The sequence below is a fragment of the Panthera leo genome, chromosome B1, assembly GCF_018350215.1.
Source record: "Panthera leo isolate Ple1 chromosome B1, P.leo_Ple1_pat1.1, whole genome shotgun sequence".
Classification (NCBI taxonomy): domain Eukaryota; kingdom Metazoa; phylum Chordata; class Mammalia; order Carnivora; family Felidae; genus Panthera; species Panthera leo.
Window position 1 is genome coordinate 43,498,776 of NC_056682.1, and position 24,283 is coordinate 43,523,058.

At 34.8% G+C, this 24,283-nt stretch overlaps 1 protein-coding gene across 10 annotated transcripts in view; it reads right to left on the reverse strand.

Annotated features, from left to right (window-relative positions):
• ADAM32 (ADAM metallopeptidase domain 32) overlaps positions 1–24,283 on the reverse strand; it is a 170,946-nt gene that overhangs the window by 88,593 nt on the left and 58,070 nt on the right. For all 10 annotated transcript variants that reach the window (XR_006201592.1, XR_006201593.1, XM_042934793.1 and 7 more), the window contains 3 exons: positions 21,931–22,067; positions 7,587–7,764; positions 633–725 (listed from right to left, as the gene is read on the reverse strand). Coding sequence is in view for 8 of the 10 variants with exons in the window: in XM_042934793.1 (XP_042790727.1) it covers positions 633–725; positions 7,587–7,764; positions 21,931–22,067 (408 nt within the window). In the remaining 2 variants the exon portion in view is untranslated. The remainder of the gene's footprint in view (positions 1–632; positions 726–7,586; positions 7,765–21,930; positions 22,068–24,283) is intronic.

Consider the following 24,283-nt stretch of genomic DNA (forward strand, 5'->3'; position numbering starts at 1 on the left):
GGAGCTAATAAGGAAAACACAGGACAAGAGTCAACATCTTCTACATATAAACTAGTGTGTGATCTTTAAATCAAATGATCTTTCAATAAATGGTTAAGTTTGCAGTTTAAACTTTTTGCTAATGTAGCATTTGGAAAATGCTACTTCTACTGAGTTTCATTATTTATATATTTATGGGAAACTGCTGTGTCTTTCAGTTACATACCTAGAGCTACCTATCACAACTAGTAACAATATTTTTACTTATAAAAATATAAATATTGGATAGAATAAATTAAAAGTCCCTTTTAATGGAGATCTATATTGAATAATTTTATGGTAGCTCTCAATCAAGGCTTAAGAACATCAGCATAAATATTATGGCAAAATAATGGCCATAAGAAGGAAACCTGAATACCCAACTAAGGTTCACAAAATCAGAAATCTGATTCTGAATTTAGTATCTTTTTCTTTATTTGAAAGTTCATTTATTTTTAACCCTTTATTCAAATTCCAGTTAGTTAACATAAAGTGTAATATTAGTTTCAAAAAGTTCACTTATTTTTACTTACTGCCATAGGTCTAAATGTACTAAGGTATCTAAGACATGATTCATTATATACTTGGAAGATATTAATAAACTTAAATCTTACTTGACAGTTCTTGCAGCATAATCCATGACCACACCGTGCTCCTGATTTCAGTGTACAAGTTCGAAAATTACAACAGCTAGACTTTCCACATTGCTATTAGTAGAATAAGTAGAATTAGTAGAATACACAAGTAAAAATACATCATGATAATAATATAAACTTTTGCAAGAACTATATTCACTGGGCTTATTTTTTCAGTTTTGGGGACGAATATGAATGCTGTCAACATTTATAGTTTTGCATCTCTAAACAAATAAAATACTAAAATAAGACTTTCACGTCAGGTCAGAACAGAGCACTAGTACCCCAGAAACTCTCAATCAACTAGAAAACTAGGAAAAATGTATGAAATAACTTTTTTCAGAAAATAGAGAATAGTAATAGAGAGTAGAATGGTGGTAAATAGTGTCTGGAAGATGGGGGGAAAGGGGAGATATTGTTCAAAAAGTATAAATTTTCATGCTACTGTATAGCATGGTGACTATAATATTAAGTTATATGCTTGAAATTTGCTAAGAGGATAGATCAATTGTTCTCAACACATACAAAAAATGGTAATGGATATATTAATTAGTTTGATTGCAGTAATCATTTCAGAAGGTATACATATATCAAAACCATCATGTTGAACACTTTAAAAAATACAATTTTTATTTGTTAATCATACCTCAGTAATCCTGGTGGAGAAAAGGTGTGTAGAGTTTAGGCCTACTGCAAAGTTAGAACAGTCTCCAAAACTCCTCACTTCTTACACCAAACAAATACAAGTTCAGTGGATTTCCAAAACCACTCTCAGGTTTGATAATTTACCAGAAGGACTCACAGAACTCACTGAAAGCTGTTAACTCACAACTATGGCTTATTATATGGAAATGATACAAATTAAAATTAGCCAAGAGAAGAAGCAACTAGGACAAAATCCAGGAGAAACTCATACTGCCTTCACCCCACACAAAACTCTCACAAAATTAATACGTGACACTTCCTAATTTATTCTATTAGGCCAGTATTACTCTAATACCAAACCCAGAGACATTACAAGAAAGGAAAATTATAGACCAATATCTCTAATAAACATAAATCCAAAAATATTCAACAAAAAGTTAGGCAATAGAATCCAACAATGTATGAAAAGAATTATACATGCCAACCAACTGGAATTTATTGCAAGTATGCAAAGCTGGTTCATCATTCAAGCATCAGTACATACAACCCATCATATCAACAGAATGAAGAAAAAAAATCATATGACTAAAACAACTGATATAAAAAAAGCATTTGACAAAACCCAAATTCACTTAATGAATTATACAAAATATGACAAACCAGGAAGAGAGAACTTCCTAAGTTTGGTAGTGAACATTTAGAGAAAACCTACAGCTAACATCATATATATGGTGAGAAACCATTAGCTTCCCCCCTGAGATCAGGAACGGGGAAGGGATGCTACCTGTCACCACTCCCTTCAATATCTCACTGGAAGTCCCAGCTAGTGCAATAAGATAAGAAAATGAAATACAAAATATAAAGGTTGAGAAGAAAGAAAAAAAAAAACTATTTTTTCCATAAATTATGTGATTGACTATGTAAAGAAAATCCCAAATAAATTACCAAAAAGCAACAAAAACAACAATCTCCTGTGACTAATAAGTTATTAAAGAAGGATTTCTGGATACAAAGTTAATGTAAAAAATAAACTGTTTTCCTGTAATATGAACAATGAAAAATGGGAATTTCAATTAAAAAACACAATGCCATTTATATTAGCACCCAAATAGTGAAGTATTTGTGAATAGTTTTAACAAAATTTTATAGAATTTGCATGAGGAACAAAACTCTGATGAAAACCACTGTTATTTTCTCAATATTGTCAAGATGTCAGTTCTTCCCAACTTTATCTAGAGATTTAATGTAATTCCAATAAAAGTTCCAGCAAGTTATTTTGTAGATATTGATGAATTGATTCTAAAGCTTATATGGAGATACAAAAAATGCAGAATAATCACATAATACTGAAGAGGAGGAAGAAGAAGAAGAGGAAGGGAAAATGAAGAAGAAAGAAGGAGGAGGAGGAGGAAGAGGGGAAAAAAATGAGGAAGAGGAGGAAGAAAACTGAAGGATTGATAACACCCAACTTCAAACTTACTATAAATTATAATGACAGTGTGGTATTCATATAAGAATAAACAAAGGGATCAGTGGGGCAAAATAAAAACCCCAGAAACACCAATAATAAATCTTTAACAATGGAGCAAATGCAGCTCAATGGAGAACGGACAGTCTTTCCAACAAATGGCGCTGGAACAACTGGACATTCACAGGGAAAATAATGACTAGACACTGACTCTACACCTTTTAAAAAAAATAACTCAAAATGGATCATAAATTTAAATGTAAAATGCAAAGCTGTAAAACTTCTAGGAGCACAGATTTAAGAGAGTAGATCTCATGTGAAGTGCTCTTCCATGATAAAAATAATAAACATATAAATACATAAATAGAAATAATACTAATCCTAAATAAATTCATTCAGAAAGTATTGAGTAAAGGGATCACTTTCCAACTCATTTTATGAGTTCAGAATTGCCTTGATGCTTAAACCAGAAAATATTACAAGAAAAGAAAAATCTGCAGACCACAATTCCCTTGTGAAAATAAGTGCTGTAACCCCAAACAAAATATTAGCAAATTAAATCTAGCAACACATAAACAAAATAACCCAAGTGAAGCTAATGCCAGAATACATGGTTGGGTTAGCATTCAAAACCAATCAGTGAAATGTGCCATGTTAACTGTAAAAAGAAGACTCACATGATCAGCTCAATACACACAAAAATAAGACATTGGACAAAATTCAACACTAATTCTTGATTTGAAACTCTCAGCTAACTAGAATATAGAAAGAAATTTCCTCAACATGGTACGGGCATCTGTTTACCAAAAACGCTTTGATCTAACATTATATTTAATGGTGAAAGTCAGAAAATGTTGCCCCCCCCCAAAATAAAAACAAACAAAGACCATTCTCAACATTTCTAATCAACACTAGATCTAAGGCGAAGTCACAAGTCAGTTGTATTTTCTATACTAGCAATGGATAATTGTTAAATAAAATTTTAAAACAATGCTACAGAAACAGCTACAGAAAAACTATAGAAAAACTATATGAATTAAAGAAGAGCCAAGTAAGTGGAGATATACACCATGTGCATAGATTGGCAGACTCAATTTTAGTAAAAAACGTAATCCTCCCAAAATTGATGTATGGATATCACACAATTCCAATCAAAGTTCCTACATTCACATGCTGATTTTCCAATTTATATCAAAATACAAAGATCTTAGAATAGTAAAACTATCTTGTAAAAAATGAACAAAGTTGGATGATTTACATTATCGGTTTTCAAGATTTACTGTGAAAATACATTAATCAGAGTAGTATAAAACTAACATAAATGTTACATAAATAAACAGAAAAAAATCCAGGGTAACACATAGGTATGGTAATTTATTTTCATAAGAATGCTAAGTTAATACAATGGTGAAAAGATGGTCATTTTAACAAATACTACCAACAAATTGATATTCAAATGGAGTGTAGTGAACCTCAACCAAAATCACCCAAAACACAAAAACACACTTAAAGTGGATCACAGACTAATTGTGAGTGATAACTATAAAACTTCTCACAGGAAACAGAGGAGAAAATATTCATGACCTTGAGTGGGCAAAGATTTCTTAGGACAAAAAAGCACTACCATAAAAGAAAAAAATGATAAACTGGTCTTCATAAAAAAATAAAAAATGCCTGCCATTCAAAGATATTATTAAGCAACCAGAAAGGTAGTACACAGACTGGAAACAATATTTGTAATGAACATGTCTGACAAAGGACTAGTATCCAACCTATAGGAAAAAAAAAAAACCTCATACAAATCAATAACAAAAAAACAAATTAATGGTTACTAAGGACATGAGAACAAGCTCAACATAATTACAGTCAGCAAGAAAATACAAACCAAAACCACTGTAATGGCTAAAATTTAAAAGGCTACAACATCACATTTTGGTGAAAATGTAGGGGAAATAAAAGTTTTTATGTTGCCGGTAGAAATGTAAAATAATTACAACGCTTTGGAAAATAGTTTGGCAGTTTCTCATGAACATACACTTATCATATGACCCAACAATTCTACTTTATGGGAATTTGGAATAATGGCCCATTACTGTTAACAACTCAAATATACATTAGCATGTGAATGAAAAAACATATTATGTTATATTCAAACAACAAAATATTACACAAAATAAAAAGGAAGTAATGATTGTGACATAAACAATGTTGAGTGAATCTCAAAAACACAGTATTGAAAGGAAAAAGCCAGACACAAAGGATATGTGCTGTATCATTCCATTCACATGACTTCTAGATCAGGCAAAACTGAAAATCAGAAGTTTCCCAAAGAAGTATCACAATCCCAGATATCAAGATATACCACAAAAGCTATAGTAATCACAGCAGTATGGTACTGGCGCAAAAAAAAAAAAGACACTTAGATCAATGAAACAGAATTACAGAGTTCAGAGCTAAACCCACACTTATATGGGCAATTAATCTACAATAAAGGAGGCAAGAATATACAATGTGGAAAAGACAGCCTCTTCAACATACGGCGTTAGGAAAACTGGAGTTGCATGCAGAAGAATGAAACTGGACCATTTTCTTACACCATACACAAAAATAATCGCAAAGTGGATTAAGGAACTGCATGTGAGACCTGAAACCATAAAACTCCTAGAAGAAAATACAGGCAGTAATTTCTTTGACATAAGCGTAGAAACATTTTTTCCAGATATGTCTTCTCTGGCAAGGGAAACAAAAGCAAAATTAAACCACTGGGACTGCACCAAAATAAAAAGCTTCTGCATAGCTAAGGAAACCATCAGTGAAACAAAAGGTAAGCCTACTGAATGGGAAGATGTTTGCAAATGCTATATCCAATAAGGGTCTAATATCCAAAATATATAAAGAACTTCTACAACTCAACACCAAAATCATCATCATCATCATCATCATCATCATCTAGTTAAAAATGGGCAAAGTATCTAAGTAGACATTTTTCCAAAGAAGACATGCAGGGGCCAACAGACACATGAAAAGATAATGAACATCACTCATCATCAGGGAAATGCAAATCAAAACTACAATGAGGTATCACTTTACACCTGTCAGAATGGCTGAAATAAAAAACACAAGACATAACATGTTGGTTAAAATGTGGGAAAAAAAGGAACCGCATGCACTGTTTGTGGGAATGCAAATTGTTGTAGCCATTGTAGAAAATAGTATGGACACTCCTCAAGCAATTAAAAATAGAAATTATCATATAAATCTGTAATTCCCCATACAGGGTATTTACCCAAAGAAAACAAAAATGCTTCAAAAAGATATATGCACCCCTATGTTTATTGCTGAATTATTTATAATAGCCAAGATACAGAAGCAACTCAAATGTCCTATCATAGATGAATGGACAAAGATGCAGTATATAGATGCAATGGAATATTACTCAACCATAAAAGAATAAAATCTTGCCATTTGTGACAACACAGATGGGCCTACAGGATATAATGATAAATGAAATAAGTCAGTCAGAGAAAGACAAATATCATATGATTCCACTCAAATGTAGAATTTAAGAAACAAAACAAATGAACAATGACAACAAAAAAGACAAAAAAAACAGAAAAAATGGTGGTTGCTAGAGGGAAGTATGCAGGGGAATGTAGAAAATAAATAAAGAGGATTAAGAGTACACTTATTGTGATGAGCACCAAGAAATGCATAGAATTTTTGAATCATTATTATTGTGCACCTGAAATTACAATAACACTGTATGTTAATTATACAAGAAAGAAAGAAAGAAAGAAAGAAAGAAAGAAAGAAAGAGGAAGAAAGAAGAGAGAAAAGAATGGAAGGAAGGAAGGAAGGAAGGAAGGAAGGAAGGAAGGAAGGAAGAATTAAGTAGGAAGACTTGTTCTACCAAATGGCAAAACATACTAGAAAGGCACAATAATTAAAACAGTGTGATATAGATACAAGTATATCCAGACCCATATATGTATCACACCCTAATATCATTTCCATCTATTTTAATTTTTTAAATATTTTTTATTTTTGAGACAGAGAAAGAGAGAGAGAGAGAGAGAGAGCGCGCGCGCGCAAGCGGGGGAGGGGCAGAGAGAGAGGGAGGGGAGCAGAGAGAAAGGGAGACACAGAATCTGAAGCAGGCTCCAGGCTCTGAGCTGTCAGCACAGAGCACAGCGCAGGGCTCGAAATCATGAACCCGAGATCATGACCTGAACTGAAGTCAGACAGTTAACTGAGCCACCCAGGCACCCCTCCATCTATTTTATAATCATGTAAATATATGATATTTACAGTATTGCTGCAAATACTGAACTGTCTAAAAGTATTACAACCTGGACTTTTTGTATTCACTGTATTTTCAGAGTTTTGTTTCCAAGTGAATAATTAAAATCACCCACATTCAGACTGTAATATTAATAGTCTTCCCTTACCATACTACTAATTCCATTGTGAAATAATACCCTAAAGTATACTTGATGGTCGGCTGACAAATTAATCTTCAGTAAAACATTTATAGTTAAACACAGGTTTGGAAAAATCTTGTATGTTCAGTTTAGAATACAAAAGCTCACTCTAGACTCTCTTTTTTCCCATCAGCAATAATTTTTAGGAGTACATTTCATTCTTGTTCAAAATTCTTCAACCTCTATCTATACAGTATACTCTTGCATGTATTTCAAACTTGATTTCACTTAACTGTAAATATTCTGCATAGTATTCAGCCATATTTGAGATACATAACATTCACAGCAAAGAGATGAACTAAAACAATAAATTTATGAATTTTCCTATTTCAGACTTACTTCCTCAGTACCACAGTCACACGCTTCACCTCTCTCCACTTTGCCGTTGCCACAGATTGCTCTCAGAGCTGTTTGCATTTGGGGTTTATTCTGAAGACATTTGGCACCCATATTTGAAATGAAATTTTCAAAGTCACTCAAACTGCAACTGCTAAAAGTCTTGACACCACTTGATCGCCTAGAGATGAATCCATACAATGTCATTGGCAATACACTTCTGAAAGCACAACTCTATATATTTCAAAATGTTAAATTTAATAGGTAACGATAAATGTTCATAACAAGTGCTTAGAGGCCAAAATCATTCCTGAGTAGGCCATGTGATTTCATTCACTGGAATACATGTCCCTATTCAAATAAAATTAAGTATTAATAGTAAAAAACAAACAAACCGATTAGAAAATGGGCACAAAACTTGGATAGATCACTAGCCAAAGAATACATATAAATGGCTAACAGGTAAACGAAAAGGTGCTCAATATAACTAATCATCAGGAATTGCAAATCAAAACCACAATAAGGAGCACCTGTGTGGCTAATTTGGTTAGGCAACCTACTGTTGATCTCAGCTCAGGTCTTGATCTCAGGGTTGTGAGTTCAAGCCCCACACTGGGCTCTGCAGTGGGTGTGAAGCCTATTTAAAAAAACATACACAATAAGATATCACCGCACATCTGTTAAGATTTCATTTTTAAAAAGATAAGAGTTGACAAGGATATGGAGAAATTGGAATCCTTGGTACACTGTTGGTGGGAATGTAAATTAGGACAGCCACTATAGAAAACTGTAGAGAGGTTCTTCAAAAAGTTAAAAATAGTGGGTGATGGGCAATGAGGAGGGCACCTGTTGGGATGAGCACTGGGTGTTGTATGGAAACCAATTTGACAATAAATTTCATATTTTAAAAAAAGTTAAAAATAGAACTACTGAGTATATATTGGAAATAACTGAAGGATCTCAGTATCTGCATCCCCATGTTCATTGCAGCATTATTCACAATACCAAAGATATGGAAGCAACCTAAATATCCATTGACAGATGAATTTTAAAAATGTGGTAGACATGTGCAATGGAAAATTATTCAGCCTCAAAAAAAGAAGGCAACCCTGCCGTACGCAACACATGAATGAACCACAAGGACATTAAACTAAGTGAAATAAGTCAGTAACAGAAGGCAACTACTACATGATCTCACAAATATAAGATATCTAAGACAGTCAACCTCATAGATGCAGAAAGTACAATTGTGGCTGCCAGGGGCTAGGAGGAGGCAGGAATGGGAGTTATTCAATGGGTATAAAGTTTCAGTTATTCGAGATGAGTACATTTCAGAAATCTGCTGTGCAACATAGTGCCTCTAGTTAACAATAGTGTATTTCATATTTAAACTTTCAAGAGAACTCCTGTTATGTGTTCCTACCACAATAAAAAAATCAAGAATAGATTTAACTTTATTTTTATATGCCTTACAAACTACATCACCTAAGAGAAAAATTTTTGGAAGTTTATTTATCTATTTTGAGAAAGAGAGAAAGCACAAGTGGGGGAGGAGGGGCAGAGAGAGATGGAAAGAGAGAGAATCCCAAGCAGGCTCCACACTGTTAGTGCACAGACCAATGTGGGGCTCGAACTCACGAAACAATGAGATCATGACCTGAGGCAAAAAACAAGAGCTGGCCACTTCACTGACTAAGCCACCCAGGTGTCCTCCTAAGAGAAAATTTTGAGTTTTGGGGTACGATTGTATGTAAATTCTTGTATATAAGAAAGAAGTATTTATATATGTATATAATGCTTCTGCCTAGGAATGGAGAAAACCTCATATCCACTTATGCTAATTCACAGATATATATCAAATATATTCTTCAAACTTCTCTTCTACTCCCTCAGTCTTTCCCATGACCATTATAAAATTAAGAATCAAGCTCTTTGAGGGGTACCTGGGTGACTCAGTTGGTTAAGCATCTGACTCTTCATTTTGGCTTAGGTCATCACTTCTTGGTCATGAGATCAATCCTGGCATGGGGCTCCATGAGGAGCATGGAGTCTGTTTAAGATCCCTCTGCCTCTCCCCTGCTTGCACACATGTTCTCTCTCAAAAAAAAATTTTTTTTAAGAAAAAAGAATAAAGCTCTTTGAAAGTTTAAATCTCTTCTACTTCAATAATTTTTCAATAGCCTTTCACAGGTTTGTAGTATATATATAATATGATAGATAACTCAATGAGTTGTTAGCTGTTTGAGGCAGGAATTTTACCATCCTTATTGTTGGTATTACTTATTACCAGGACAGGACTTAGCAAACATAGAATCAGCTGTCTACTGGTTCTTTGTAACAACAAAAAACTTTTATTAAACAGACTATACTGTGCTTATTCCTGAGTTTTCTCACAGATTTCAGAGAAACTGTATATTAATCAAAGCTTTATAAGGTTAACACACCACTAATAAAGATAACTTCAGAGAATATTTCTATGAGTCACTCTAAATATGTAGTAAAAATCTAACAGACAAGGTGGAAACTGACATTTATTGCACACATATTATTAGCCAGATATTTTATATACTTGATTATTTAATTTAATCCTCATCATAAATCAGGGACACCGGCATTGTCTCCAGCATTTTAGATAAACTGAACTAAAGTTCAGAGAAGACAAAAACCTCACAAAATCCACTCAGTTTGTAAATCAGCAGAATCAGTATTCATACACAGTTGTTTAAGACTTCAAATTCAGGTGTTTTTTAACCCCAAAATTCATCTCTGAATATTACGTAATGAAATATTTACAATTAAATATCAATATATATTTTACTATAAACCATAAAATTTGATAATCTTGTCACCAAAACTGGAAGGTGAGGAAACTTTTAATTGAAAACTGTATAATATTTTGGCTCTGGAAAGTAGTTTTAGTCAACTATATTTAATCCCTAGTTATTCATTTTTTGCTCCCCCAAACTGCAGTTCTTAACTTAAGAACACGTATTCCCCAAAATTATTTGTAATCAATTATAAGGAGTTTGGCTGATATTTTACACATTGAATTCTAATGCTATGTTAGCTTTGTTCCCAAGTATTTTATAAAAGCTTACTGAAACTATGCTATAACTAGCCTAAGTTCTGGGTTCAGAGAACAGAAAAATTAAGTGATAGAAAGAAGTAATGGGAAAGCAGTGTCCTCTACATTTTTTTGTTTTGTTTTGTTTTGAGGTTAGAGATAGCACTTGGCAGCATTTTGAAAATATATATATATCTTCTACACCACTTCATTTTCCATTTTCCTTTCAGTGCTTTTCTCTCTTCCATATGTTTTCCCCCAAATTCCATGTTCTCACTGCTCCTGTATAGCCCTACACCACCACTTCTATATCCTCCAAGGTTTTCCCTATTCCTCAAATAAGACATAACAGTACAATAAATAACTTAGGTGTGACTTTATTAATTACATCATCACAAGTAATGTATAATGTACAATGTAGCTATCATGATCTCATTTTTCAGATGAGAAGACGAAGAGTTAGAAAAAATAACAAAACAAGTGAAAGTTTATAAAGCCCATGTTCCCCTCAATGTAGTCCATGGGGGAAAATGGTATCTTCTCTTCTTCAATCAAACTTCCATAGTTTAATGAAACTGGTCTTAGCAAAGAATGAAAAGAAAACAATATTAATAAAATAATTGAATTATGTTGAATAACTGATAACTCCATATTCCTTCCAAATATTTTCGCCTTTTTGTAAAATGATGCAACCAGATAGGTAAGCAAACCTTGCCATGCGTTTTCCCTAGGTTCCTACTTTCATAGCTTTTGCCATTTTCTCTGCCCCTTTCCTCCCTCCACTTTTAAATTCATTTGTGTGTGCAGACTACTCTAAAAGTGAGAGTTTAAAACACAAGCCACCCACATTTAAAAAGCAGATATAAATTAAAATATCAAAATAATATACCATTATGATCACTGGATTTAAGAATTAAGTTTGCTCAAATACATATTCTCTTGCTACATAGTTCAAGTTAATTCCAATACATTAACTGTCTTCTATATGAAGTCAGTATGGAATAGAGAAAATAACAAAGCTTTGGGTTAGATAAACTTGTTGACTAGGACCAAACTTGTGACTCATGAGGCTTTAGACAAAGTGATTAACTCCTAAGTCTCAGTCTTCTCATCTACAAAATAGGGATAATAATACCCATCCACCTCATAGCGTTGTTGTGAGAATTAAATATTATTACACAAGTAAAGTGCCTAACTGAACTCTCTGGCCTATAGTAAATGCCCAATAAATCACTGGTGACATTACTGACCTCTAAGTACTCTTCAGTTATTTGCCCAATATGTTGACTATATTCCTTATGCTTAGAACTTCATCCCTGTAACTTATTCATCCCATAACTTGAAATCTATACCTCCCAACTTCCTTTACCTATGTTGCCCATTTCCCCACACACCTCTCTTCTGTTCTCTGTATTTAATTCTATTTCTACTTTGTTGTTACTGTTGTTCATTAGTTTTGCTTTTAAGAGTCCGCATGTACGTGAAATCGTATGATATTTGTCTTTCTCTGACTGACTTATTTCACTTAGCATAATACTGAAGTTTGGCCATTAATTAACTGTATATCCAATGAAGAATCATATTTAGGTTTACTGTACTCCAGGAACTTTAAAATAACACACACATTAAATGGAAAAAATATTTTCTTACTTGCTCACATGCCTCCTTTGAAAATTATATAACATATAAGATGTATTGCGGAAATGCAAAATTTTGTAAAAGTAAAGTTAACACTTGCCCTATCCATGAGTTTTATAAGAAATTGAAGACTACGTATGAAAACATTTTAAGTATTTATAAAGCACCATGCAAATCCAAAAGTTTATTAACACAGATTCTAAAGCCAAAATGCCTGGGTTCAAAACTTAGGTTTGCCACAAACTAGCTACCTGACCATAGATAATTATCCTTTTTATAACAGTTCATAAAATTTAAAAATGGAAATAATAGGAAATGCCTTATAGAGAGATTGTGAGAATCAAATGAGTTAATACATACAAAGTATTTATGATGATCTCTAGCACATATTAAGTACAATGTAAAAATATGATATTCTTATTATCATTAATACTAGACTCTGGGTGACCTACATGAAATATCTTTTTGTAGAATACTTAAGAGTAACTGGCCAAATGGACAATAGTCACAGAATAGCAATCCTCATATTCTTTATAAATCTACATAAATTTTATATTTAACATATTATAATATTCACTTAATATATATTAATTTAATACAAGTATATCTTATGTGTACATAAACCTATATATATATATATATATATATATATATATAATATTAGTTACATATATAGAATTAATTTAGATTGAATTTGTAATATAATATTTGTATATATAAGTATTTATGGTAGAGTTTGAGCTTTTTTAGAAATGTAAGAGTTAACCCTTAGATGGCTCTTAGTAGTTAACTATGAAAAGAACATGTTTTTTAACATTAATGCCTATTTTCACTAAAAAAAAAATGTAGAACACCATACAAACTTGCTATAGCCCTTGTCTGATAAACTATTTGGGGGTCACTGGCAAATTTAGAAATCACTGTAACTAATTCACCACATACTTAAACGGGATTTTATAGTTTAGAAAACAGTCCCATTTTCTCTTCTCACTTTATTCTTATATTACTGTGTAAAAGCATAGGCATAATCAGTTACATTTTTAAAGATAAGAAAAATAAATCTAAGTACTCTTCAGTTATTTACCTACTATGTTGACTATATTCCTCATGCTTAGAATTTCATCCCTGTAACGTATTCATCCCATAACTTGGACTCTATACCTCACAACTTCCTTTACCTATGTTGCCCATTCCCCCACTCACCTCTCTTCTGTTTTCTGTATGTAAGCCTATTTCTGCTTTGTTGTTGTTGTTGTTCATTAGTTTTGCTTTTAAAATTCTGCATGTATGTGAAATCATAAGATATTTGTATTTCTCTAACTTATTTCACTTAGCATAATACCCTGCAGGTCCATCCATGTTGTCTCAAATGGCAAGATCTCAACCTTTTTTACTGCTGAGTAATATTCCTTTGTGTGTATAATATTTTCTTTTTATCCATTTATCTATCAAAAGATTCTTGGCTTGCTTCCATATTTTGGCAATCATAAATAATGCAGAAATAAACATAAGTGTGCATATATCTTTTCAAATTAGTGTTTTCATTTTCTGTGGCTAAATAGCCATAGTGGAATAACTGCATCATAGTTTTTCTATTTTTAATATTTTGAGGAACCACCATACTGTTTTTGACAGTAGCTGCACCTATTTACATTTCCACCAACAGTGTATGAGGGGTTCCTTTTTTCTCCACATCCTCTTCATCACGTTATTTCTTATGCTTTTTATTTTAGCCATAATGACAGGTGCAAGGTGATATCTCATTGTAGTTTTGATGTGCATTTCCTTGACGATTAGCATCTTTTTCACATATCTGTTGGCCATCTGTATTTCCTCTGTGGAAAAAAGTCTATTCAGGGAGTCCTCTGTCCATTTTTAATGATTGTCTTTTTGGTGTTCAGTTCTATATGTTATTTATGTATTTTGGATAGTAACCCTTTATCAGATATAGCATTTGCAAATATCTTTTCTCATTCAGTAGGTTGCCTCTTTGTTTTTTTGATGATTTCCTTCACTGTGCAAAAGATTTTTATTTTGGTGTAGTCCAATAGTTTATTTTTGCTTTGGTTTCTGTTGCCTTATGAGACATATCTGGAAAAATGTTGCTTAAGCCAATGTCAAAGAAATTACTGCTTGTGCTCTCTTCTAGTATTTTTATGGTTCCAGGTCTCACATTTAGGTCTTTAATCCATTTTGTGTTCATATTCTATGTATGGTATAAGAAAGTGGTCCAGTTTCATTCTTTTGCATGTAGCAGTCCAATTTTCCCAACATCATATACTGAAGTGACTCTTTTCCCCATTGTATGTACTTGCCTCTTTTGTCATAGATAATTATCCATATAAAGTATGGGTTTATTTTGGGGCTCTCTGTTCTGTTCTATTGATGTATGTGTCTATTTTTGTGCCAGTATTATATTGCTCTGCTTACTGCAGCTTTGTAGTATACCCTGAAATTTGGGATTATGATAGCTTCATTTTGTAATTTCTTTTTCAAGTTTGCTTTGGCTCTTAGGGGTCATTTGGGGCTCCATACAACCTTTTAGGACTATTTTCTCTAGTTCTGTGAAAAATGGTATTGGTATTTTGATACAGATTGCATTGAATTTGTAGATTGCTTTGGGTAGATGGACATTTTAACATTTGTTCTTCCAATCCATGAGCATGGAATATCTTTCTATTTGTTTGTGTCATCTTCAATTTCTTTCATCTATGTTTTATAGTTTTCAAGTACAGAGTTTTCACCTCCTTGGATAAGTTTATTCCTAGGTATTTAGCTCTTTTTGGTGCAATTATAACTAAAATTATCTTCTTTGTTTTTCTTTCTGCTACTTTGTTATTAATGTATAAAATACAACATGTTTCTGTGTATTAAGTTTGTATCATGCAACTTTAGTGAATTCATTTATTACTTCTAATAGTTTTTGGCAGATCCTTTAAAGTTTTCTATGTATAGAATCATGCCATCTGCAAAAAGGTACAGTTTCATTTCTTTCATATCAATTTGGGTGCCTTTTATTTCTTTTTCTTGTCTAAATATTGTGGCGGGGATTTCCAGTAGTATGTTGAATAAAAGTGGCAAAAGTGGACATCCTTGTCTTCTTCCTGATCTTAGACAAAAAGCTCTAAGTTTTTCAACACTGGGTATGATGTTAGCTGTGGGTTTTTCTTTAATGACCTTTATTGTGTTGTGGTATGTTCTCTCTAAACCCACTTTGTTGAGAGTTTTTATCACGAATGATGTTGAATTTTGTAAAAGGCTTTTTCTTGATCTGCGGAGATAATCATATGCTTTTTATCCTTCCTTTTGTTAGTATGATGTATGTTGATTGACCTTCAAATATTGAACCATCCCTGTATCCCTGGAATAAATCCCATGTGATGATATTAAACGATCTTTTTGTGTATTGTTGAAATGTAGTTTGGTAATATACTGTTGAAGATTTTTGAATGTACATTCCTTAAAGATATTGATGTGTAGGGGTTTTTTTGTAGTGTCTTTGTCTGGTTTTGGTATCAGGGTAATGCTAGCTTCATAATATGAATTTGGAAGCTTCCTGTTCTATGTTTTGGAATAGTTTCAGAAGCATAGGTATTAACTCTTAAATGTTTGGTAAAAATTTATCCATGAATCTATCTGCTCCTGGATTTCTGTTTGTTGGAGGGTTTTGATTACTGGTTCAATTTTGTTCCTAGGAATCTATGAGTTTGAGTTCAGATTTTATATTTCTTCCTGATTTAGTTTTCGCAACTTGTATGCTTCTAAGAATTTATTTGCCCAATTTGTTAGCATACAATTTTTTGTAGTAGTCTCTTATAATCCTTCGTATTTCTGTGCTATCAGTTGTTACTTCTCTTTAGTTTCTGATTTTATTTAAGTTCTTTTCTTTTTTCCTTTATAGGTCTGGATAAAAGTTTTTCAATTTTGTTTATCTTAAAGGAACAAGCTCTTGGTTTCATTGATTTTTTTTCTAATTATTTCTTTAGCCTTTACTCCATTTATTTCTACTGTGATCATTCTTATTTCCTCCTTCTACTTTGGGCTTTGTTTCTTCTTTTTCAATTCCTTTAAAAGGAAGGTTAGATTGATTATTTGAGGTTTTTCTTGTGTCTTACTGTAAGCCTGTATTCCTATAAATTTCCCTCTCAGAACTGCTCTTGCTGTGTCCCAGAGACGTTGAAATTTATGTTTTTATTTTCATTTATCTCCAAGTCTGTTTTGATTGCTTCTTTGATTTCTTTGTTGATCTAAGTGACCATTTAGTAGCATGGTATTTAGCCTCCGTGTGTTTGGGTTTTTAATTGATTTCTAGTTTCTTAGGACTATAGTCAAAAAAGATGCATGATATGGTTTCAATCTTCTTCAATTTATTGAGACTTGTTTTATTGCCTAATATGTGAAATATCCTTGAGAATGTTCCATGTGCACTTGAAAAGAATATATATTCTGTTGTTTTTGAGTGGAATGTTCTCTATGTACCTGTTAAACCCATCTGGTTTAATGTGTCATTCAAAAATACTGTTTTCTTAAGTGTGGTCCAAGATGGCAACATAGGAAAACCCTGAATTCACCTGCTCCAGGGAACACACCAAATTACATATAACCATAGGACAATTTTTCCTAAATGAGAACAAAGGGCTGACTGAAAGGCTACTGCACAACATAATACAGAACAGTAAAAGAAAACAGCAAGAAAGATGGAGACAGTGGAGCCTAGGTGGCTCAGTCAGTTAAGCCTCTGACTTCGGCTCAGGTCATGATCTCACAGTTAGTGAGTTCGAGTCCCACGTCAGGCTCTGTGCTGACAGCAGGGAGCTGGGGCCAGGAGCCTGCTTCAGATTCTGGGTCTCCCTCCCTCTCTGCCCCTCCCCCGCTCACGCTCTGTCTCTCTCTCTCTCTCTCTCTCTCTCTCTCTGCCGCCTTTCTCTCTCTCAAAACTAAACATTAAAAAATAAAAATTAAAAATAAATTTAAAAAGAGAGAGATGGAGACAAAGAAAGGTGGAGACAAGGTAACAAAGGCAATTCCTATTCCTGACTTTGTGAACCCCAGTGGGGAGGTATATACGTACAGAAGGACCAAAAACAGATTCTTCTGTCCTTAGACACAAGAAAACAAAACAACTGCAGCTTTAAAAAGCAACTAGCATTTGAAAGACACAACACTAGAACTCTGTCAAATGGTGGAGGGGCTGCAGGAACTTTCTCTGGGTCACAGGGTCACCCATCTGAAGAATGATGGGTTTATATTTCCCCTCCTCCTTAAAAACGCAGACTGGAGCAGGGTCCAGATGCCATAACGGGCTTGCTGACTCATGAGTCCCAGGCCCTCAAACCCACCCCAGCCCCAGCTGTGCAAGGACACAGAAAAAAATCAAATCCTTTATTTCTTTCTTTCTTTCCTTTTCTTTCTTTTTGTTTTCTTCTCTTTTTCTTTTTCTGTCTTTTATCTTTTCTTTAAAAAGCCATGATTTATTTTTTAATATTTATTTATTTATTTTGAGAGAGAGAGCAGGGGAGGGGCAGAGAGAGGGAGAGAAAGAGATTCCCAAACAGGCTCCATGCTGTCAGCACAGAGCCCTATGTGGGGTTCAGTCTCATGAGCCATGAGATCATGACCTGAGTTGAAATCAGGAGTAGGACACAACCAACTGAGCCACCCAGGTGCCGCTAAAAAGCTGTGATTTAAAAGAGCAACTAGCACATAAAACAGCCAGCACTAAGACTCCTCCAAAAGGCTGAAGGAGCTGCTGGATTGCTTTCTGGTAGGAGGGCAGTCTTGAAAGTACCTTGAAAGCACAGACCAGTGCACAGTCCCAGTGCCCTAATTGGCCTGCCATCTCAGTGAGCCCAGGCCCACAACTCACACCAACCCCAGCCATCTTACCAAGGTGGCCGATATGCATCAGGACACCCCTGGTTAGTCTCACTAAAGCCCCAGCCTTCATGCCAAGGTAACACAGGTGCAAATCACCACAGAACACCCCAAGCCCGCACCACTTGGGCTTCAGACGTCTTGCTAGGACATGGTGAAGAGTGCTCTGGAACCTCTTGATTGATGTATGTTTCAAATCCCACTGCATGAGGTACCCCAGGAAACACAAGCCCATGCTTGCATCAATTTCAGCCACTCCAGCAGGGCATCCCCTATAAGGAGTGCTCTGAACACATCACCCACACCACTCTTGGCTCCAGTCACCCAGCCAGGGCAACCCTGAGCTAGCACCTTCAGAAAACCTGGCGTGTATGCAATTCAGCTTCAGCTGTCCTGCCAGGGCACACTGTATGCAAAGAGCCCAGGAATCACACTGGGCCCTGCCCATTTTAATTTTAGCTGTCCTGCCAGGGTGCCCCATGTGCAGAGCATGCCAGGACCTCCCAGCCTATACCCCACCTCAGCTTCAGCCACACCTAAAGGGCATGCTCTGTGCAGATAGAACTGGAACAACCCAGTTTATATCCACTTCAGTTTCAGCTTTCCTGCCAAGGTGCCCTCTGTGCATAGAGATCTGGGTGCCCCAGTTTGCATGCACTTTAGTTTTAGCTATCCTGCCATGCAGAGACTTAAGGAATCTCCAGATACTACCTTAGCTCCAGCTGCCCCACCAGAGTATGCCCTGCACAAAGCACCATCAACAAATAGCTCCCCAAGACACCCTAGCCTATAATCACTTCATCTTCAGCTGTCCTGACAGGGAACCTCCTACACACAGTGCCGTCAACATATAGAATCCTGGGATATCATGTACTGCATTCACTTCAGCTTCAGCTATCATGACAGGGCACACACCATGTGGAAAGCCTGTGGATCTCCAGCCAATGCCAGCCACAGCTCCAGCCAACCAGCAAAAGTCACCAACCACACACAGTCTACCTAGAGGATGGCTATACATAAGACCATTCCTTCAAGTTTATAAGTAGCTGTTCTGACTAATCCATACAAATAAGCACAGTAAATCAAGCAAAATAAGAAAACAAAGGAGTATGCTCCAAAAGAAAAAACAAGACATCAGGAAAAAACTAAAAGAAATGGAGATAAGCAATATGCTGAATAAAAAATTTAAAGTAATAATCATAAAGATGTTCACTGGAATGAAAAGATGAGGGTTAGAACTCAGTGAGACTTTCAATAAAGACATACAAAATATTAAAAAAGAATCAATCAGGGGTTCTTGGGTGGCTCAGTTGGTTAAGTATCCATCTTCAGCTCAGGTCATGATCTCACAGTTCATGAGCTTGAACCCCACATCAAGCTCTCTCCTGTCAGCATACAGCCCACTTCTGATCCTCTGTCTCCCTCTCTCTGCCCCTCCCCCACTCATGTGTATACACTGTCTCTCAAAAATAAACATTAAAAAATAATAGAAAAATAAAATAAAAAGAAGACCTGAAGAATATAACTGAAATAAAAAACACACAAGAGAAAATCAGAAATGAGAAAAGAAGTAACAACTGATACCACAAAAGTACAAAAAATTATAAGAGAATGCTGTAAAAAATTATATGCCAATGAATTCAATAACAAAGAAGAAATGGAAGCATACAGTCTTCCAAAACTGAATCCAGAAGAAATAAAAAATCTGAACAGACAAATTACTAGCAACAAAATTTAATCAGTATCAAAAAACTACCAAAAAATAAAAGTCCAGGACCAGATGGCTTCACAGGTGAATTCTATCAAGCAGTGAAGAGTTAATACCTAATTCCAAAAAACAGAAGAAAAGCCTCCAAATATATTCTATAAAGCCAGCACTACTCTGAGACCAACACCAGACAAAGACACTACAAAAAACAAAACTAAAGGCCAATATCTCTGATAAACATACATACAAAAATCTTCAAAAAAATTAGTATTAGCAAGCCACATTGAACAACACATTAAAAGGACCATTTACGACAACCGAGATTTATTCCAGAGATACAAGGATGGTTCAATATTTGCAAGTCAATCTATGTGACAAAGGATAAAAATTGATCATCTCAATAAATGTAGAAAAAGCATTTGACAAAATTCAATGTCCATTCTTGATAAAAACTCTCAACAAAGTGGGTTTTGATGGAACATACCTCAATATATTAGGCCATATATGAAAATACCACAACTTACTCAATGGAAAAAAAACTGAGAACTTTTCCTCTAAGATCAGGAACAAGACAAAAAAATGTCGACTCTTACCACTTTTATTCAACACAGTACTGGAAATTCTAGCCATAGAAAATAGACCCAAAAAAAGAAATTAGAGGCATCAAATTGGGAAAGAACTTAAACTATTACTATAAGCAGATGGCATAATACTATACATATAAAACCCTTAAAGCTATATCAAAAAACTAAGAAAACTAATAAATGAATTCAATAAATTTGCAGCATAGAAAATTAATATACATAACTCATTAGCATTTCTATACACTAACAATAAAGTAGGAGAAATAGAAATTAAGATAACAATCTCATTTATAACTGCATCAAAAACATTATAATACTCAGGAATAAACTTAACCAAAGAGGTAAAAGACCTGTACTGTGAAAACTATAAAACACTGTTAAGAAATTGAAGACAACACAAAGAAATAGAAAGACATTCCATGCTCATGGATTGAAAGAACAAATATTTTTTAAATGTCTATACTACCTAAAGAAATCTATACATTTAATGCAATCCCTGTCAAAATACCAACAGTATTTTTCACTGAGCTAGAACAAACAATCCTAAAATTTCTATGGAATCCTGAAAGACCCCAAATAGCCAAAACAATCTTGATAAAGAAAATCAAAACAGGAGGTATATCAATTCCAGACTTCAAGTTATATTACAAACCTGTAGTGATCAAAAGAGTATGGCACTGGCACAAAAACAGACACCTAGATCAATGAAACAGAACAGACACTTGTGTCGAGCACAGCATAATATATTAACTTGTCAAAAAACTAAGTTGTATATGTGAAACTAATATAAAATTATATGTAAACTACAAATAAAATAATTTTAAAAATACATACAAAAAAACACTGTTTCTTTATTGATTTTATTGATTGATTATATTGATTACTGGCAATTTCTCTCTGTATGTTAATAATTGCTTTAACTATTTAGGTGCTTCTATGTTAGGTGCATAGATATTTACAACTGTTATGTCCTCTTAATGGATAGATCTCTTTGACATTATGTAATTTCCTTCTTTGTCTCTTATTACAGTCTTTGTTTTAAAGTCTATTTTGTCTAATATAGCTATTGCTACCCCAGATTTTATTTGTTTCCATTTGTATGTAAAAGCTCTCTCCAAACCTTCACTTTCAGTCTGTGTGCTTTTCTGTCTGAGACTGTTGTAGGCAGCATACAGATGGGTCTTAGTTTTTTATCCATTCTGCCACCCTATTCTGACATATTTTTAAACATGTCATTTCATAAAATACATAGTCTAAATATCACTCCCTTGCTAATTTTTCTTTCCAATTGAATTTGTTATCCTTGACTATTCTTAATGGTACACCTCCTTCCAACTCTCTTACACTTAAAATTTCATGTTTATATTTTATAGTACTTGGTCCATTTATGGCTAATTTGTGCTATAAGTAAACATTAAATTTTTGTACTTGAAATATTTAAAACAAAATAAACATATTCTTACTTTTAAATAAACTTACATAGCTTCTGGATTCATTATACAGATAGCTCCTGTACAATGACATTTCTTTGTGTCATCATATGATATTCCCAGACTCAGTCCGAGCATCTGTGTAACAATAATGGAAAATGCCTCCAGAGTTACCTCCTTGGGGTACTACATTAGCAAAAACAAACATTCAAATGAAAGACAAGTCACTGAAAGGTGATAAAAAGTAATAATTTTCTAATTTTGAATATACTTATTATTTTATCAAATACTTAAGAATAGAAAATACAGTTCCTTGAACAGGTGAGAAGCTTAAGTTCTTCTTATGAAATTTTACTGAGATATAAGCAAACTGAGACTATGCCAAGCTTTATCATGATTTAACAATTGAATGCCTAATATAATTCTTAAGTAGCTACCATAACTATATAAAAGGGCTGTTTTTCATTATATTTTTGGCTATATGGGTCATGATCTTCAATTTAGCTAATTTCTTATGACAGCTTTTGTATTCATTCTGCTTCCCAGCTCACAAAGTGGCCATGTAACCAAATTACTCAGTTTAAGTGTGCTATCAGCTTCCTGTCAGGATTCTCCATGACTCAGTAACTCATATCAGGGGAAACCACAGAAAGACTCTCAAGATAGCATTCCTGGATTATGCTGCTCACATATTTAACAAAGCGCAGGGATAACTTCCTTGCCAAAGAGAAATGTGACACTGATAATTCATGATATGCAATAACATTATGATTTGTCCAGTTATTACCAAATATGGCATAGGATAAGGTATAGGTGAGGACAAGTTGTGAGGAAGATCAGGGCACTTCATTGCTATAATGATAAGCTCTAGTAAAAACTTTGGGTTCAACTGGATTTTTGACAGCACTAGAGGATGCACACTATGAAAAATATAAAGAGAAAGCTGTGAACGAGCAACAGAGAATGCAAATAGGCAATCAGTAAGCTCCTGTACCAGCACTGTAGTAACTCTTCATATCCTGTAGTTGTTGGATTGATATGGCTGAGTAACACCATATGTAAAGCCTAAGGATAAGGGCTGAAAGGCTGCAGAATTAATTTAATTCTCAAATCTACCAGGCTTGATGGGGAAGAAGCTAGAATCTGAAACTTGGGAAGGGAACAATTGGATGACATGGACAAATATACTTGGATTTCACTTTCCAGCATAGGAAGCCTCCCTCTAAACAATATGAGAGAGCCCCCAAATTAAAAAAAAAAAAAAAAAAACAGGGGCACCTGGGTGGCTCAGTTGGTTAAGCGTCCGACTTCGGCTCAGGTCACGATCTCACGGTCCGTGAGTTCAAGCCCCGGGTCAGGCTCTGTGCTGACTGCTCAGAGCCGGGAGCCTGTTTCAGATCCTGTGTCTCCCTCTCTCTCTGCCCCTCCCCCGTTCATGTTCTGTCTCTCTCTGTCTCAAAAATAAATAAAACGTTAAAAAAATTCTTTAAAAAAAAACAAACACACACAGTTTTGATGATAATACCTAGGACATTTGTCTCACCAACCCTCATTGCCTTCAGGTCCATGTTAAGAATTAAATCACAACATTAGTGATGTTATCAAGATGGTGTGATAGGTCATTCTCAATTTTACTACCCCTCACAAGAACAACTAACAACTATTCCTGGACAAGAATCCACCAAGAAGATCCTAGAACATGGAGGTGAGCCTGAAGCGCTCCCTGAACTGCAGAAACCAAGACAGACCACATTAGAAGGGTAAGAGCAGCTACACACTGACTACCTTGCCTCTTCCCAAGGCTGGTGCATGCCATACTAGGAGGTCTCCCCAGAGTCTACAGTACCTCAAGTGGGAAATGAAAGCCCAGGGTAGACATCTAGCTTCCCCAGCAATTTAGGTGACTTCTTGGGAGTCCACAGTCTAGTCTTCCCTGACAAGGAGCACAAAGGATGCTACGTGACTCAATCATGGGAAATCTGTGACAGAGAAGGGTGGAGGGGCTTGCAACAACTAGCAATCAGATCTTAAGACCACATTCCTACCCACAGCACCCAAGAAGTAGCCTCAACCAGCAGTTTTGCCCATCTGTGTAGCTAAGATAGTGATGCAGTCCCACCAGGGAATGCAATGAACAGCGAGTCTTCCTTATTCAGGTCATCAAAAAGCCTTGCCACTACTGGAGCCTGTCTACCTCACACCCCCACCCAGGCAAGGAGGCTGAGTCATAACCCTACCCAATGCCAAGTGTAGCTTCTTGCCCCACCTGACCAGAAGCCAGGTCATAACAACTGGAAGTTATATAGCCCAGCAATGTGCAAGTGGAGAGTATGGTAAGCATGGCTGATTGTCCACAGAGCAAAACCAATGGCACCTTTCAGCCAGGGAACTTGGGGCACATG